At 42.1% G+C, this 18,533-nt stretch overlaps 1 protein-coding gene across 1 annotated transcript in view; it reads right to left on the minus strand.

Moving 5' to 3' along the window:
• zswim5 (zinc finger, SWIM-type containing 5) overlaps positions 1–13,817 on the minus strand; it is a 59,843-nt gene extending 46,026 nt beyond the window's left edge. The window contains exon 1 of the mRNA XM_017420933.3: positions 13,206–13,817. Coding sequence (XP_017276422.2) covers positions 13,206–13,815 — 610 coding nt within the window. The 5' untranslated portion in view covers positions 13,816–13,817. The remainder of the gene's footprint in view (positions 1–13,205) is intronic.
• Between the last annotated feature and the right edge of the window lie 4,716 nt (positions 13,818–18,533).

An 18,533-nucleotide genomic window follows, 5' to 3' on the forward strand; every position in this document is an offset into this window, starting at 1 on the left:
CTTTCTCACCCATCCCATCCCTGCCCCGTCCCATTTTTCCTCCTAACCCCCTCCTTTCTGCAGTCATCTCACCGTTCATTTGTCGGTGAGACGCTGGCCTAATGGGCCATAGCAGGCCTTCTCCAGCAAAGAAACCACACTGAGTGCTGTTATTAGCAGGAAGGGGGGAAAAACGGAAGGGAGGGAGGTGAGGGGACAAGCTGAGAAAGAGGAATGGAAATTGTGGAAAAATGCAGCAGAAAAATGTACATAAAATGGTGAATTGATTTCTTTCAAATTCCTTTTTGGAACTTGATATGTTTGCGTGTAAGTTGGCTATACCAACTGGCAGCTGGTTTATTGAAGAAAAAGACCATCAACAGAACATCATGACCCAAAAGGCTCTTAAAATATGGCTGTGACTCAGACTGAGCGGAAGGCCGTAGAGGTACAACTAAGAAATGGAGATTTAATAGGAGTCGGGCTTGATGCAAAGTAAACAGCCGAAAGGTTTGTGTGAGTTCTTCATTTTTCCCTTGTAACATTTCAGACAGTTTAGCCTTTAGCAACATGCTGTATCAGTGGATAATAGAACGTTAGCAGGTGTACAGAGGATACATTTAGCACTAGCAACTGACTGACCAAGTTGTATTGAAAAAAAACAACCGTGTGTGTGAGGCGTCTGAGGACAATTGAGGGTAAAACGGTGTCTGCTGGTCACATTTCAGATTCACATAATGAAAGATTCAGAATAATTCAGCCACACACCAGGTCCATTTGCTAATGCACACTGACAGTCTGAATCACTATAATAGGCAACTCAGTCTCCAATTGATACAATTATTCATACTTTTAGCACTAAGTGCTTCCTTTTAAACCTTATTCACACGTTTGGGGAGATGGAATGGTGGAGGTGGAAGGAGCGATGAAATGCACAGCATGACCCGAAACAGACAAACCTTTGCGAGCAGAAAAATTCACATCTTTGGAGGAGGTCAGTGCTGATGGATTACATTTAAACTGTTGAATGCAGCAGCCTGTGAAATGACAGCTACATATATATATATATATATATATATATATATATATATATATATATATATATATATATATATATAAAATAGGTTTGTTGAATTTGGTTTCTTGGGATCAGAGTCGACCAAATGTATGGAAATAATTTCTAATCCAAGTAAAATGGCTGCACACACACAATTCCTATGGGCCTTCGTCAGTTTTGCTGACTGTTTTGTTGTTGTGAAGGTCTTTTGCAAAGATTGGGAAAACACCGAATACACACACTCTCTGCAATACACAACCTTGTGTGTATTTAAAGAAGTTTAAAAAAATAAAGAGGAAGGGGTGACTATCTGAAATCCATGATCTATGACTTCCCATTCCAAGAGGAGATGGGCAATGCAATAAAAATAATATTCACTGCATTCGAAGGGAAGCTGGGAAGCGTTATAAAGCATAAAAATCAAGAAACGGTCAGGACCGGCTGACACAAAGTGCAACGTCATGAGTACAGAAACGGAAAACAAAAAGCTATGACTAAAAGCATCCAGAGGGCAGGCTGTTCCCAAATACAGCAACAGAACCGACTGTACTTTATTTCTATGTAATGTACATTTCTGTGCTCTGCTAATTCAACCAAACCAAGAAGAGGACATGGCTGAGGATACTGTGCAGTGTCAAAGGTCAAATATAATCTAACTGGCTTGAAGAGCCCATGATCTCAAGATGTACGGGCCCAGGATTCACTCTCCTCTTTAGATGACAACAGACACAAACAGTGACACTTTCTGTTAAAAGGGATTTCTCCAGTTCAAATGATTTTACTAGCAGTAAAACATTTGTCATGTCTAGTTTGATGCGTTTCAATGTATTACGTTACTAATAATAATTTGTCCATAACAAGTAAGCTAGTTTTACATGTCATATTTGGGCACAGTTATGTTGTGTTCGTTTATGTTAAAAGAAAAGCAAAGAAAAAAACAAAACTACTGGCATATCGACTTCTTGAATGGATATCCTAAATTGCAATGAAATACTTTAACTCTGCTACTTATTACAGCTTTGAATTACGGGCCAAAGGGTAGGTGTAAGCGTATCAGTAGGAGAAGGGGGGTGATGCTTTAAAATGGGATTAAAAACCATCTGCTTTGAGGAATATCAACACAAATACTGAGATTTGTGTAAACCATCTCCCTGTAATACAGTTCTTTACAGAAATTCATACAACAAAGAAGGGGAACAAAAATATACTGGAGGAGACATTTTAGGTGATACAATGACATGGTTCTGAGGTGGCTCTCTGTACGTAGAAATAAACTATTTTTTTTAAACTATTTTCTATGAAGGCAGTTAAAAGCTGGCTCTTGTAAGAAGAAAAAAAGAAAAACCCTTTAGAGTTACAGGTGGAAAGACTTGTTTTTTGGACTTTATCATAGGCTAATTGTTGTCTGACTAAACCTTCATCCAGAAAGTTCCTTCAGTTCAATAAAAAAAGATGAAAAAAGGTTTTGCTTGACTGAGTTCTCTCCAACCATCAATTCATTAGAAGGGGCAAGTTTATTTCTCATACTCAATATCACAAAGGGGGAATAGTTAAATAAGTTTGAGGTCAACAGAGTAATGATGGGTTTTAGTTTCGGTTAAAATTACTTGATTTGCAAGTCAATGTGCATCCAATATGCATGAATAAGTTCAGATAAGAGTACCACATCCTGTACAAATCAGACAGGTCATTTACTTTATATAAAAACAAACAAACAAACAAAAAAACAATGTTAGTCATTACTGCTATCCTCAACATCTGAAGCCATCCCAGAGTTCCTGCCTTTTCACAGCCGTAGTTTTGATCTTTTTGTCGAAATGCACCACAGGACCTCGTGTAGGAAGAGCTAGGGGGTTATATTACATGAGAAGGTGGGCTGGTAATGTAGCATTTCTCATGCACAATTAGTCTGATCACATTATAGTTCACTCCACGTCTGCTTTGCATTTCAAATTACCTCCCATTCCCCTGCACGTTTGTCAATTTCTCTCCTTTCTTCCAACATTTGTTAGGCAATTACAACCAAACGAGGGCATAATAGTCCAGCCTGCGAGCCTCCGTGTTTTCTTTCTAGTCCGGCTCGTCTCTGAGATGTGGACGCGGGCCAAATGTGTGCAACGACCACGGTAAACACACACACTTGTACACACTCAGAAAGCTAATAAAAGACAGGTGTGGAAGTGTGCAATAACTGAACACAGGAGGCCGTCGGCTTTGAGAGCTAAAAGAACAAACCCGCCATTGATCTTGGCTGTTGATTGCACACCCACCACCCGAAGGAAGGTGGGAGGAACACACACACACACACACACAAGAGAGGGAGGCACAAGAAAATGAAAGGAGTAGTAAAAATGTGTTTGCTCTGTGAGTTATATCATACACACTTGTGCTGATACACCACTTTGGGAAAGGAGCTGTTGTTTAGAGACAGAGCTGAGCAAACAGCAGCAGCGGTACAGAAGGCCATTTTTACTTGCTGCTGCAAACGAGGCTGCGGTTCAGGCAGCAAAACGGCAAAAGTGTGGATGAAACACCTGAAGCCTGGTTTGCACAACATTTTAAAAACCTGACTACGATACAAGGCAATAAACAAATGCATGCATAAACAAAAAGAGGTGATTTTAGTTATTTCAATCTGTTTTATAGTGATAATATGCAATAAAAGCTCTGACACTGAGCTGTAACTTTCTATGCTGACTTCAAATATAGTCTTCCTGTCTGATAGGTTGCAAAGTTGTGGTCAGCGCTATAGCTTGAGCAAGGAGGAAGAACAAAAAACATCCAAACACAGCCAAAGAGATCCAGTTGAGCCCTTTAAGTTTCCTTCACACTAGATGACGACTCGGTTACAACTTAAGGAAAATCAGCCTGAATGTGACTGGCCTATGCTGGGTCTTGGCGAGGTCTTCAGACATCTATTAGGAAAGCAGTGGGAGTCCCATCATACTTGGACCCTGTTTACCTGTGACCAATCTCCTGGAAAGAGATTTTCCCATGTTAGTTGGGAAAAAGCCACACGTTTACATGGAAATCCCGTGCCCGTTGAATCTGTTGTAGCTGTGTTATATCCAAAATGGTGAAGACACGAACATTTGATTGGACCGACAGGGAGGTTGGGTTGCTGCTACATGCTGAAAAGGGTGAGTAGCACAATCAACACTCTGCTATCCGCCATTATTACTGTTATTATCTGCTCGTGCATGCGCAAAACAACTATTGACTGCCGCCGTCTGTGGTGGGGACGTGCGATTTCACACGTTCCTCCTTTGAAATCCAACAGGAAGTTCCACCTTGAGACCTTGATTCGAAACGTTTCGGTGTCAGATAATCCTGTCGCTGCTGTCATGTACGTGAACGGCCGAAGTGCAACAGAAACGCCCTGGATTCATCGAAAAACGGCGGTGTGTAAACTGGGCCTGCATAGGTTCACGAGCAGCTGTTTGTAGCCAAGTTGTGGTGGTTTATCATTTCGGTGGCGGCGCATCAAGTCTGGAGTGAAACGTGGTGGAAGCGTACCTAAACTCCATGCGTTATTACACATTTTCTTCCCACTAACGCTCTCCTTGCCCGGCCTGCCAGTTTAGGTGGACAGCCGTGTCTCGGTAGGTTTGCAGATGTACCATACCCCATTTTCAGCTGATAGATTGAACAGTGCTCCGTAAGGCTAAATGTAACCCTGCTTTAAACTTCTCAACAGCTTTATTCCTGACCTGTCTGGTGGCTCCTTGGTCTTCATGATGCTTTTTGATCACCACTCTGTAACTAAGCTCTTAGGCAGCTGTACATTTAGATTTGGTGACTTCTGAAGGCAATCGGTTGTGCTGGATTTCAGTGAAAAGTTTTTATTTGGGAAAAAAAAATTACTATTTTTCTTCCACTTGATAATTATGTGCTACTTTTTGCTGGTCTACAACATTAAGTTCCAGCAAAATACTTTGAAATTTATAGTTGTAGTGTCCCAAAATGTGGGACATTTAGTATGACATGCACCGGCTCAGATTGGTCAGATTGACCTCACGCCTAGGCTGAGATCGTGACAAGGTCACGGAGACAACATGGCATAGACATGATACCTATGGCAGATTCATAAAGCTAACAACCTTCTGAATCCTGATGAGAACCTTGCCTGAGTGGGAGGATAGAGTGTGAAGAGGGCTAATAAAGTAACAGGCAAAAATCTAAGTGGCGAGTACTATTAGCGTGGCATAGTCACAAATGCCTTTAGACTGAAGGTTTTCCAAATTTGCAGCAATATAGCCCTCTTTAATAGGCCACGTAGGGTGTAGCAAAGTGGTTGACCAGTGTGAGGAAGGCCTTAAAAGGTGGGAAGTCTTAAAATATAAATAAAATGCTCCAAACTTCGACCAATTTCCTGTTCTTCCCATTTCTGAACTCTAAAAATCCCTTTTTAACTTACAAGACAAAAAAAAAGCAGCGAGCAAAGCACTTAGCAGCAACAACGAGACAACAAAAAAAAAACGTGAATAATTACCATCCCAGCCCTCTTCCATCATGCTTTTTGTGTCTCAAATTGGTGGATGAAGCCCTCGTATAAAAAAAACCCCTTTGATTAACGATTTTATACAATCACAAACCGCGCACTCTCACACGTGTGCGCGTACAGGTGCGGGCCGTCTTTGATGAGTGCAAAAGCAGAAACTTCTTCTTAATGGCCTCATCTCTCACAAGCCTCTCTGAGAGCTCATAAGAATGCAGCGGTGATTTGTTTTACCGATTGTCTCCTTTTGAGTGCAGCGGGCGTGGAATTAATTAGACTGATTAAATATCCTCTCTCTCTCTGTTTTGGGAGAGAGAGGGGAAGGGGCTGACCATGAGAGCGCGCCTGAGAGCTACGCTACAGTTGGGGGCACGGAACGCCGAGAACATACGGAGCGAATGAATGAGCGAGAGCAAAACACGGCTAAGAAATTCAAACGTGCTTTTGTACTGACAGAACTAGCGAAGGCTGAAGCACTTGAAAGCTTGAACTTGAAACTGGTGCTTGAAAGTACCAATTATGAATATAAAATAGTCAAAACGCATTTAAATAATAAATCTGTTTGAAAAAATCTCAAAACATGAGTCACAAACGGCTTAAATAGGAAGGGGGATATTGTAAATGTGGCTACAATTGTGATGCTTCATTAGGAAAAGTTGTGTACACCACTTTGTGTAGCCTTTATTTTCCTAAAAATGTTTTTTTTTTTAACTAAACAGTGGCTTTGAGCACTTGAAACCCTCCTCAGCAGAAGAATACCTGAAACTGGAAGAAGCTACTTCATTATAGTGTTCATTAGCAGGTTGTGTCTCCAGACATTTGACAAATCTATATACGGTATTTCACGCTAACACTTTAGACTGTATGACAACTGGCTAGTTTTCAGTGAAAACAGCTGCACGTTGAAGCTGAAAACGCAGCTGCTGAGAGCAACAGCGAACTAAAACGGTGAGCATTTAAGATGTTTTAAACAGGGAGGAGAAAAGAAAAAAAATCCTGTCTGTAGAGCAGTAGCAGCTGTGGAGTTCGGTCATAATTCTGTGTGTGAATTACTTTTGGTGACACTCTTCATATCATGGGTAAAAATGTCGTCTGCTGTTAGACATATGAGTGCGGGGAGCTTTAAAAAGAAAAATCTAACCAGGAAAAATAATCGTCCGAGCTACTTCAGGATATATTCAGCTTTAAAACATTCATACAGAAAATCCTTCAGCTTGTTTAAGACGACACAGCGTTTTCTCTAACTTCTCTACGTTTCGAAATATTTCACTTTATTGACATTTTCTTTTTCATTTTAAATGAATGAGGAACTCTTTAAATCCTTGAAAAACACTGTGCTCTTTGAAATCTGCTTCAGTGTACTAGCTTTATTTTTTTAGATACCGTTTCACTAGTTTCAATTTTAGATAGTATTTTGATCATTTTAACATTTAGCTAAAGTTTTGCTAATTGTAGCTTTCAGCTACCAGTCAGCTCATTGTAGCTTTCAGCTACCAGTCAGCTCATTGTAGCTTTCAGCTACCGGTCTGCTCACTTCAGCTTTCAGCTACTAGTCTGCTCATTTTAGCTTTCAGCTACTTGTATGCTCACTTCAGCTTTCAGCTACTAGTCTGGCCATTTTAGCTTTCAGCTACTGGTCTGCTCATTTTAGCTTTCAGCTACTAGTCTGCTCATTTTAGCTTTCAGCTACTAGTCTGCTCATTTTAGCTTTCAGCTACTTGTATGCTCACTTCAGCTTTCAGCTACTAGTCTGCTCATTTTAGCTTTCAGCTACTTGTATGCTCATTTTAGCTTTCAGCTACTAGTCTGCTCATTTTTGCTCATGTAGTTATAAGTTAGTTTTCTGGTCTAACTTATAACTCCTGCTTTGATAATAGTAGTTTTTATTTTCTATTCTAACTGTAGTTTTATGCCACTGTTTTAGTCATTTTAGCTTTTTCTTCTGATTGTCTTAACATTAACAACTCAGTTTTCAGCTTCTTCAACAAATGTTCCTAGTTTGGAATTAAATTACCTGAAGAAAGTGTCGACAACACAACGAACAGAAGTCAATAAAAGCAAAACGTGGAAAAGTCTTCGATATGAAGCAAACAACTGAAACATGAAGAGACTTCCCTTCATTTTTAAGTCTAAAACTCTCAGCTAATTCAGAGCCAGGCTCTGACCTCAGAGAAGTTACCCAAAAAAAAAAAAACAGCTGAACCAACTTCCCGTCAGACTGGAAACACTGCTGAGTTGCAAGCCCAGAGCGTCGGCGGCAACCACCTGACCTCAGAGTCATGACTGACTCTTTCCAGCTTCCCCTCATCCTCCCCATTCAGACCACTAACACTTCCTCAACTGGCAGCGCAGAAAGAGGACAGAAGAGCAGAGGGATGGAAGTTAAAAATAATTACTTGAAGTTTCAGGTTTGAGCAAACGAAGAAGCTCTCGGCTCAAAAACCGAACCGAGCATCTAGTTGAGGAAATGAAGAGAGAGAGAACCCCATAAAAGAAGCTGATAAATAGGAAACATATGGTAGGAAACATATGGGGTTTACATATTTTGTAAAAGGAGACAAAGAACAAAGACTGGGCTAAAAAAGAAAAAAAAGAAAGCTCCAGACATCAAAGATTGAGTTATGGAAGCAAAGATAAAAAGCGAGCAGAGTCAGATTCAGTCCTGAGACGTCAAGGAAGAAAGATGGGTGATGAGGCAACAGAGGATGAGCTCACCACCTCCTTCTGTCTGGCTTTTATCACAAGGCACTCTTGAGAAACCGAGAACGCAGATTTAAACCAGAAGCTAACGAGCTTTTCCACAACAAGGCGACCCGCGGTCATCGTGCCAGGAAATTACGTCTGAGCAAACACTGGCAAGACGCTGCTTTTTGTATGTCGAACTGAAAGTCACGACCTCGACGGTGAATGCATACGAACAAAATCAAGAATCTAAATTAAAATGAAACAAAAGCATTTGTAGGAGGGCGAAAACAAACCCAGAAGCTGCTAGTTTTCAAACTTTGTTCATCCCGACTGTATGCCATTTAGAAACCCACATTGGAACAGAAGCAATTAAACTATCAATACCTACTGTACCTTTGTGACAAACTACCCGATAAAAAAAGCACCTTGCTCTTGCACATTTCGCCCCATGTCACATACAAATAAAACCACATTTCCAAATGAAAACCCAGGGAAACTTTAAATGACTTGTTTAAAGGCCTAAATGTTTGTTTTTATTTTGGACTTCGCTGTCCCGCTTCGACCAAGCCGTCGATGCTTCCGAAGGCGTCAGGGATCCAAAACAGCTTTAACGTCTCCGTCTCGACAACAACGACGAGCAAACAAGACACCCCCCCCCCGCCCTTCCCTCCATGACACACAAACACACACTCACACACACTCTTTCTGTGAACAAGGGGTTTTTCTACAGCTGGGTAACAAAGCATGACCCAATAATCCCAACGCTTGACTCAAAGCTGAAGGACCCCATTCACCCCACCCCTCCCTCCCTCCAGTTATATCCCTTCCTCCTGTTCTCTGAGGACTTTATAAAGGCTCCAGCACCGGGGCTTCTGAGTAAGCCGGTGTGTGTGTGTGTGTGTGCAGTGTAAGGGGAGGGAGGGGGTTGTATGACAAAAACAATCATGCTTTACTTTGATTATTCTAATTATGACTCGGGGCAAGGAGTGGATTATTATGAGCACATGGGCCAATGAGTTGTTGATGAGCTCACGTCCTTTCAGTCCGTTAGTATTACTGTTAAAGGAGGCTGACGTACAAAGGCTCTTAACCCATAACGCACAAAGGACGCAAGGCATCAATAAGAGACATGCCGGTCAATTCATTTCTTTCAGGTTTGCTGATTAAGAAATGAATCTGACAGGAAAGCCTCACAAGTTTAAGCGATTCTTTTCCCCATCTTGTCCGTGCTCATCCTCGGCGAGATGTAAAATTGGAGGTCAGTAAATAGGAATACATCTGCGCTCCCTGTTTGCCCAGCTCTAAATGAGATTGTGTTCTTTTTTCCCCCCAATCAATGGAGACAAACAGCTGACTTTTGGTCTCTGAATGTCACGACAAGACAACTTCAGCCACATGACTGAGTAAAGTTAAAAAAAAAAAAAAAAAAGCTTTGTCGAAGCATTTCGTTTTCGTGATTCGGGGTTTGACAGTTAAATTCCTGTCTCTCTTATTGCTAGTTTTTGCCTGAGGAGCCTATTTTTTTTTTTCAGGTTGAGCAACCATGGCGTGCGTGTCATCTAGTAGTTCAGTCTCATTTCTATTCACAGAGCAGCGTTTTGCTACTAAAATGATTGTCTCTGAAAACAAGAACCGCCTCTATTTTAAAGCCTACAGTAATACAGTTAAAGGTTATACAGTGGCGTCTAAAAGTCGCAACAGTATTGCTTCGAAGACCCTTAAATCTCTGCTATTTTAACTCTGGCCGTGTGTGAATACGTTTGAGCTGCAGTTAAGAGTTTCCTGTAAACTCTTCTGCTGCAGGCTGGATTATTTCTCTGTAGCAACGCCTACTGTTGAAGAGGGGACTCCGACGAGGAGCGAGAGTTTCAATATAAACAACACTGCCGTGTCGGCCGCGCAGCTTTGCTGGCTGCGTGTTGACTTTACAGCCAAGTAACGCGACTTAAGAGCGTCCTTACTGACACGAGGCACATTTGATCAAAACATGTCACGGCTTTTTCCACCCTTGCAACTGATAGCAGCAGTCAAAGGCTGAAGAGAAGGATGCAGCCCCCCCCCCCAAAAAAAGGAAAAATAATAATTAATGTTGGGCAGTCTGCAACTGCCTGCGGTTGAGGTAGCAGGAAACACAATAGGAGAACAACCAAAAGCAGAGCTGACTGGATATTGTAGGGAACCTATGATTTACGACGTAATAGCGGTGACAAAACAACGCTCGTTTGCTGCACCTTTAAACTAAGAAAGTCCTGTTTAAAATATTGTAGAAACCCCTAAAACGTCACAGATTACAGATATGCTAATTGTTGGTCAGCCTGGGATTACCAGTGTATTGTGCACTCTTTATTATTAGGCATATATAACTCTGTGTCTATGTCAAATAAGTCTTAGTCATTTAAGTTTCAAGATAAATGAAATGTATCAGCAAACGTTTTATTATCAAGCTGCAGGACTGATCGAATTCTGAGGTGGCTACCCTGGAATCAAGCATACTTGCCAAGTCGTATCACATTACAAAAACGTAGAATATTGTTGCTGTTTGTTGGTATAAAGACAATCTTGCGTGCCTGCTGCAACAACTGACCTTAAAGGTGGTAGCTCAGCGAGTTGTGATTGCCGGAGGCTAGTTGGTGGCTCAAAGTTGCGGGAAAATTCCAAGAAAATGCAAAAACTTTCAGTTGCAGTCTCACTGAACTCTGAGCGTTTGAGAACCAAGTGGCCAGCTGGCCGTGCGGGCACGTTTTGAGCAGCCAGCGTTTAAAAAAAAAATCACAGTTCGTTTTCATGTGCACAGCTTGCGAAACTGTATTCTTGGCTGCGCACATTATTCTGTCGTTTTGTACCCACCCCCACATTTATGATCGAATCTGCTTAAGCACACTTGAAACCTACTTCAATATGTTTATTATCAGTGTGCTTTTTAAGACCCGGATGTGTTTTTTTTTGGGGGCAGAGGCCGAGAGCTCCCATACAGGTGCCAAAATCCAGCTGCGGCGCTTCTTAGACCGTTAGGAGGTGCCCGCCTTGACTTTGTGGCGTCTTCGGCCAAAAAGCTGTCCTACAAATTTGTTGAAGGTGTTCAAAACTCAAGCGACAGGGGCGACGTGCTTCTGCGACCCACGCGAGGAAGTCGACCACCCTACGGAAGTCACGAGAAATTCCCGAGACAACGCCTTAAGGAAAAGCAAGACCCACTGTCAGGTGAGGTGAGCCTGGTAAGATTATTTTCTTTAACCGACCCCAGTGGAGTACAGCTGCTCTGATAGCAAAACACACGGTGACTTGTGCAACAAAGTTCCCAGTTAGAGCTTTCTAAAGGCACATTTTATGATTGATAATTAGGATAGAACCCTCACACAAGCCTCAGATGGGCCAAAAGGAGCACAAAAAGACTCCAGCTCGCAGAACTTATCAAGCCCGGCTGTAACAAATACATCCCAGAGCAAATATTAAAGTCATCCTCTGAAGTCTTGGGTTTCCTTTAGCTGTGGGGGTGGGATCAATGTTCATCTATATGATGCAATTAGATACAGCAGTCATGGACAGTTTGGAGCTTCTTCTTCTCCCCCCCTCCCTCCTCATTCTCATCCCTGATTCATCAGAGCAACATGAAACCCCAGAGAAGCTCCAGTGGCTCTCACACCATATGGCCAGAAAAAAAAATAAATAAAAAAACTCCACTTGGTGACCATAAAAGACGCTTTTTGTGACAATTGTTGGGTTTCGTTCCTCTGTGTTTCCCTCTCTCTGATGCCAGGGTTCAGTTTGTGGTCGTCGCAAAACACAGGGGGGTGAGTGAGGTGAGGTGAGGGGGATGAGCTACAGAGAAAGAGACGGGAGATGGAGCTTTGCGGAATGGCCCTTTGTTTGAAAGCAGCCTCTCTCTCTCTCTGCAGCGCTGGAAATGCGAGACGCTTATCGATCATTTCCACTGGAAAGCCTTTGTGTCGCGAGCGGCTCAGAAGGCTGCGGGGCGAACTGCTCCAATTTAAACGCGACATTTCAGCTTCTCCTGCTTCAACTTTGAATTAGAAACAACGACGCGACGACCCCCTCGGTGATGAGCGTCTTTCCTCCTGGAGACGACGCGCTCTTTGTCCGGTTTTTTTTTCTTTCTTTCTTTTGGACCTGCAGCAGCAAATAAACAAAAACTGCAGGAGGATTTTTGCGGATTAACGCTGGATTAATCATAACAAGAGATCCAATAACTGCCTTTTGTGTGTGTGTGTATTAAGCCATTCTCAACCGAAGTTGAGTTCAGGAACAAACAAATTAATCAGAACTGGAAATTCTCACAAAAAAAACAAACAGACAGAATAAACGCAACACCGACGAGTTCGCGTTGGTTCCTTTTGTATCCGCGTCTGTCAGCCGTCTTCTTCCCCGCCTCCCCCCTGACTCAAAGCCGAGGGGGGGGATTACGGCGGCTCCTTCCAGCTCCGTATAGGAAGACAAATCAGCTGGTTACCCCTCCAAAAAAAAAAACCCAAAACAAATAAACAAACAAAAAAAAAACAGAAAAACACAAACAAATGGGAAAACGAGTGAAAGAAAAAAAACGACGGGACACAAACGCAACAGTCAGCGGTGAGGCTACAGACTCGGAAGCCCTTTAAATTTTAAACAGCAGCTGGTCGGCTAAGCTAGCGAGCAGCATCGGCTTTGCTCCGTTTTTCCATCCCCCGTCCAAAGAAACAACGAAAACTGATGGAAATTAACTTTAAACTCGACAGCAAACGCCGTCCCCTAAGTCTACCGAACTGCAAGCGCAAGAAGAGCCACGCGTGGCTTTAATTTCGCTGAAAGTGAGGCGCTTTGCATACTTTCCGCGATAGCAGGAAAAACTTCCATCAATCACCCCCNCCCCCCCCCCCCCCCCATCCCCTCAGAACAGATCCCAGCAGCGGCAGGAACTCGGAAACGGTCCACGAGGTGTTTGCGCCGGAGAAGGTTCGCTTCGCTTCAACGACAAAATACTCCACTTACCGACTTGTAAAACGTTCTCCACACAGCCGGTCTCTAGTAGTCTGATACCCCGGCGGAAAGGCAGTCCGTCTCCCGTTCCCACGGCTCCGGCTGCCCCCACGGTAGCCGAGGTGCCAGAGGTAGGTCCTCCGCCGCCGCCACCGGCGGTGGTAGCTCCGGACCCCGTGCCCCCTGCCCCACTGGCAGCCGCGGACGGACCCTCCTCGCCGCTGACTCGGCACTGAAACGACGAGTACATGCATATCTCCTTTTCGTTGCGGGGGAAAGACCAGTACACGATACGGCGCTGGACGGGCTCCGGGATCCGCTCGAAGCGCTCCTCCACTCTCTCAAAGGCCCACTTTTCCGCTACTGCCTTAGCGGCGCAGTCCAAAAGAGACTCCGGGGAACGGTACCGGGAGCCGGGCAGCCCGCTGCCGTGGCCGGGCCCCGGACCGGGACCTCGGGGTGCGGGGCGGAGGCAGGGTCGCTTGCTGGCCGGTGGTAAGGAGAGGAGAGGATGAGGCGGTTGTTCTCGGCGTCCTTCCGCCATGGCGAGCCGTTCAACACTGCCGAGACAGACGGCGAGCGGACACCGAGCGACAGCAGGAAGCCGAAAACACACACACATACGCGCGCGCGTGCACATACACACACAGACTGAGCGTTCAGCGTCAAACCAGACCGCAAGACTTCCGGTTCATACTTTCAACATAAAACGACCCACTGAAGCTGGATTTCACATCATCTTGCATTTTGGGGTAAAGAGGACACGAAGTCCCATCAACTTAATCTGGAGAGATTCTTAAAGGAAATCCCAATATTTAGATTTCATAAATTAAATCTGATATAAAACAGTATTTACCAAAACATCTTCTGTGTAATAAAAGCACATAAAATACGGTATGTGTTGCATTGAACTTCTAAATAAAATTTCTAAAATAAAATGCATACCATTAAAGTTCACGATTTTTATTTATTTATTTTTTTAAATCAAATTACAGTTAATAATATAATATTCACAGCAATTAATAGATATGACTGGTTGAACAGGGTTACATTACCCTGGAAAACTTCTTTATATGCATATAATATGGTTTTAGTCTCTGAGCCAAGCTTAAAAGGAAATCTATGTATAATATCATTTCATTTTATTTATTTTTTCCTATAATGCCTTCTCTGACAACTTTATCTCTTAAGTGGGCATCTGAGAATTGTTGAAGGAGTAAAATCTGAAACTTTCACAAATTAAAATTTTCTAAAGGCTCAGTCTAAACTGCTGTTTGGATAGTTTAGAGCCCTAATAGTTCCACGTTAATTAGCTACGTCCTAGTTTCAAATCGGAACATAAATGTGCGTACATTATCACCACGTTACATTGTGAAAACAGCAATGTAAACCAAACAGGACAAGCGAGACAACAATAAAAGTGCCCGTGTTGTAGTTTTACCATTCGTTAAGACTTTAGATCACTCATTTAGTTATTCCCTTCTCTTTGTCTCTCTCCCTTTTCTCTGCTCCTTTAAATTCAAAGTCAGGACAGCAAAGTGTTTTAACATCTATTAAAGCTAACAGAGAATAACATCTTTTTTAATAATAGACTTCATTTAGTGATGGTGCACAAATAGAGCAATGGTGACTTCTAAAGACTTCTGGAGGCAATAAATAGTAACATTCCTGCTTGAAATGAAGGTGGCACAAGAATGTCCTCAATGGACCAAAAGAAAAAAAAAAACTGTACTCTTTTATTTTGAAACGCTAGAGCCCTCGCTTCCTGTCTGTTTGCCTGTGTGTGTGTGAGTTTGTAGTTCTGAGCAGGCAGAGAGAGAGAGAGAGAGCACCAGTTGAGGGCAAAGAGAGGGAGAATGGGAGCTCAGTGGACTGAGGGGAGGTTGAGAGTGATGCTTGACACTAACCAACACAATAACAAACCTCTTCAGAGTCCAATCAGCATGTCGTGCCAGGTACAGCTCCAGGATCTGCTCTCATGTGCCCCAACATTATCTATTGCTCACAATAATGACTAGTAGCTTGAAAACAAGAGAATGCTGAAAACAAATTGGGGGGAGAAAAAGTGGGCTAATTATACCTGCAACAAGCCAAATAGCATTAATGCCAGTCTTGAGTTTGTGCAGTTTCTATTTTTTACATGTAACGCTGGCTGATTGAGTCGTTTCAAAACAACTAAAAACACACAAACTTCACCCTCTTTTTTTTTTACATGAAATTGAAGCCCTTGAAGTGTTAACCGCCTCACTTTTACCTCATGTATGACAAACGTATTGTTTATTGTTTTGCTAATTAAGCTCACACCATTATGTGCTTTCTAAATATCAATTACTGGAGGTCAGCAAATACACATCCACGTGAATGGTTGCAGTTCTGAGTTTGTTTCCCACAGCAGGACACAGACGGTTGAGTTTAATGCTCAGGCTACAGCTTTTATTTATTTTCTTTTATCAGAATGGAACCACTGCTTATTCATCCAGGGCTATACACAAATGTTAAAGACTTTTAATCCAATTAAAGGCCTTGAATTTCATGCCACAGTTTTAGACCACTGTTTTGGGAAATGGTGGCGTTATAGCCCTTTTGGTCAAACCTTGAGATAAACATTACATTGTGATATCTCGTGTGATCTGTTAGCGCTAGGAGTAAGTGTTGTGAATGACTGACAGCCACACCAGATTTTAGATCTGGTGTGGCTGCAATCTGCAAAGTTCACTGAGGTATAGACATTTTTATTATCTGGGGTGGCCGCCTTGATTGGCTTGACTCCACAAGTGAATCATTTGTAGAAGTACAGACAATAAATACTTCATTGAAATCGTTCATGAGACATTTTGCCAACAGACAAACAGGGTTGACTCAAGCAGTTACTGCCCAAGGTTTTAAGCAAAGATGAAAGATGTTGCACAATCTGTTCAGCTCAAAGTATGTGTTGAGGATGATTCCCGTCTACTAATTCACCAAATTTTAGCTAAATACCTGTAAAACTGGCTATGTTATAACTATAATTGTGTTTTATAAGGTCCGTTGACTGTGGTGGCCATCTTGAATGAGGTTGACTCCAAAATATAATCAGTTGTAGATGTACATCCATTGATTTCTTTCTGAAGATTTCATTAAAATCCATGTAGAGGTTCATGAGATATTTTGCTAACAAAGTTAATTCCAATTATGTTTAAGTCAGTGTGGCATATCAATTTGCAGTATAGGTACAAATGAATGATTTGGTGAGGCTCAAAACTGTGTGTGTGTGTGTGTGTGTGTGTGTGTGTGTAAAGAAAAAATGATTCCATAATCAAGAGGCAGTCAGAAAATGTGACCTTTAACTTACCATTATGACCTGTTAGAGAAAATAAGACCCCCTTTAAAGAACAGCCTTGGTTCCCATATGATCTTAACAAATAAAATCTCATTTTAATCTTTACTAAGCTTGGATCGACCAATCTTTTCTGTCATTTCCCAAATAATTGACAACCTCGAGGGCCACAAAGGTGTTTCATCAGCTCGGGGTGAATCCAGTCCGCACATAATGGTTAATAGAACGTCTGAGGAATGAACGTCACGGTTGAATTAAGGCTCCGAATCTGCTCTGAAGTTGACTCTTTAGAGATGTGGGAGAGACATTAGTTGCCGAGACAATATCTAAATCTGCGCTTCTCTTTGTAAGCCCCTTTTTTGCTTCTAAAGACTGCTGTTTAGTGTGCAATTATATTTAACAATAGGCCAAAGCCAATGGAGGATGCAACCCGTTACCATGGAAATGATTATGATGGATTTGTGGATAGACAGAGCAGGTAATTGGAAAAAGATTGATGGGTGACAGAGTGAAAGAGAGAGGTAGAAAATGGATGACTAGAGAGAGGGATAAATTACCAATGCAGCAGTGGGAGGAAAGAAAGTCCTATTACACCTCATCTTCGTGGGATTTACAATTATTAAATGATGCATCCTTTCTCATCTAGTCAATCGCTCTTTTTTTTTTTGCTCTCACAGTCGTTCCCTCTTCTCTCTTTTTTTTTGCCTCATATTAGCCCCTCTTTTTACCCAATACCCTGTTTTTTTTCTCGTTGTCACTATTTTTCCCTGCTGACTCCAAAGAGAAAAGTGGATCCATTGTGTAAAATTCCTCTCATTATCACTCAGTGCGGAGAAGTGCTGTAAAGGGTTTGGGAGACGTCCCTCTGCCTCAGATGCATTACCAAAAGTAGTGCACAGGGAATGTAAAGATGTGGTGTGTCTGTAATGACATGTTTTCAGTTATTGTGGAGGAGCTTTGAGCTTGGAGGGGCTTTTTGATCAGTTCGAAGACACTGGTGAGGAGACAGAGTCTGATTCGAAATTATACATGATGGGGTGAAACAGGCTGTCAATCTGTCTGCGGGCATGACGTTTGTACAGGATTTGTAATAAGATGCTTGCACAAACAATGCTGAGAAACGGACGTACTGTATGTGTAGCTGCACAATTCAGAAAGGCTGGATCTGATTTATAGCCACAAAAAAAAATAGACACAAACTTCTCTGCAAAAACAATGTGATGTTGTTAGGGAAAGAGAGAGAAAGGAAGAGCGAAATGCACAACATTCATTGACATTTGTCCTGCTTGGGAAGGTGGAAGTCCAGAGTGAATGGAAATCATTTAACGGCGCTCAGACTATGAGTTGAGGATACCTCTCAGCTACCACTACACCACATTTTAGCTTAATATCTCTAAAACTGACTCAGTTGTAGCCATTCTTTGTGCTTGCTAAGGTTGATTAGCTGTAAATCAGGTTGACTCCTAAAACAAATCTGCTGTCGATGCACATCCAAAGATTACATTCTTAGAGTTTAACGTCCACCAAGGACTTTATAGATAATTTGCTAACAGCAAATACAAACGAACACGCACACACACACAGGCCGGTGATAAAAACCAACCAGGGGAGGACTGCGCTATAAGCACAGAGAGAAATGAGGGCAAACAAACTTAGACGACTACAATCAGACTATCAAGAGGGAAGCATCGATTTGAATCTGAATCTGATCGTTTTAGTCTGAAGTGAACTGGTTGTAATTGGATTCAAATTGGACCTGTTTGCTTTTCATTATGGTGCCCTGAGAGGATTTTTTTCCTCATCCCTATGAATTAGTGTTATATAAATAAACTAAACTGAAAAACACAGATGACACAGGTGGCAAAAAAAAATCTTTCAAAATTAAGCAGGAGGAAACTAAAAAAGCCAAAAATGCAGACAAAAAACAAGAAAACAAGAAGATAGCCTATATTATTCAGATATGAAAAGGTGAAAATGGTCAACAAAAACACAAAAGGAATTATTAAAAAGCAGTGGTCTTCTAT

Source organism: Kryptolebias marmoratus, linkage group LG20, assembly GCF_001649575.2.
Source record: "Kryptolebias marmoratus isolate JLee-2015 linkage group LG20, ASM164957v2, whole genome shotgun sequence".
NCBI lineage: Eukaryota > Metazoa > Chordata > Actinopteri > Cyprinodontiformes > Rivulidae > Kryptolebias > Kryptolebias marmoratus.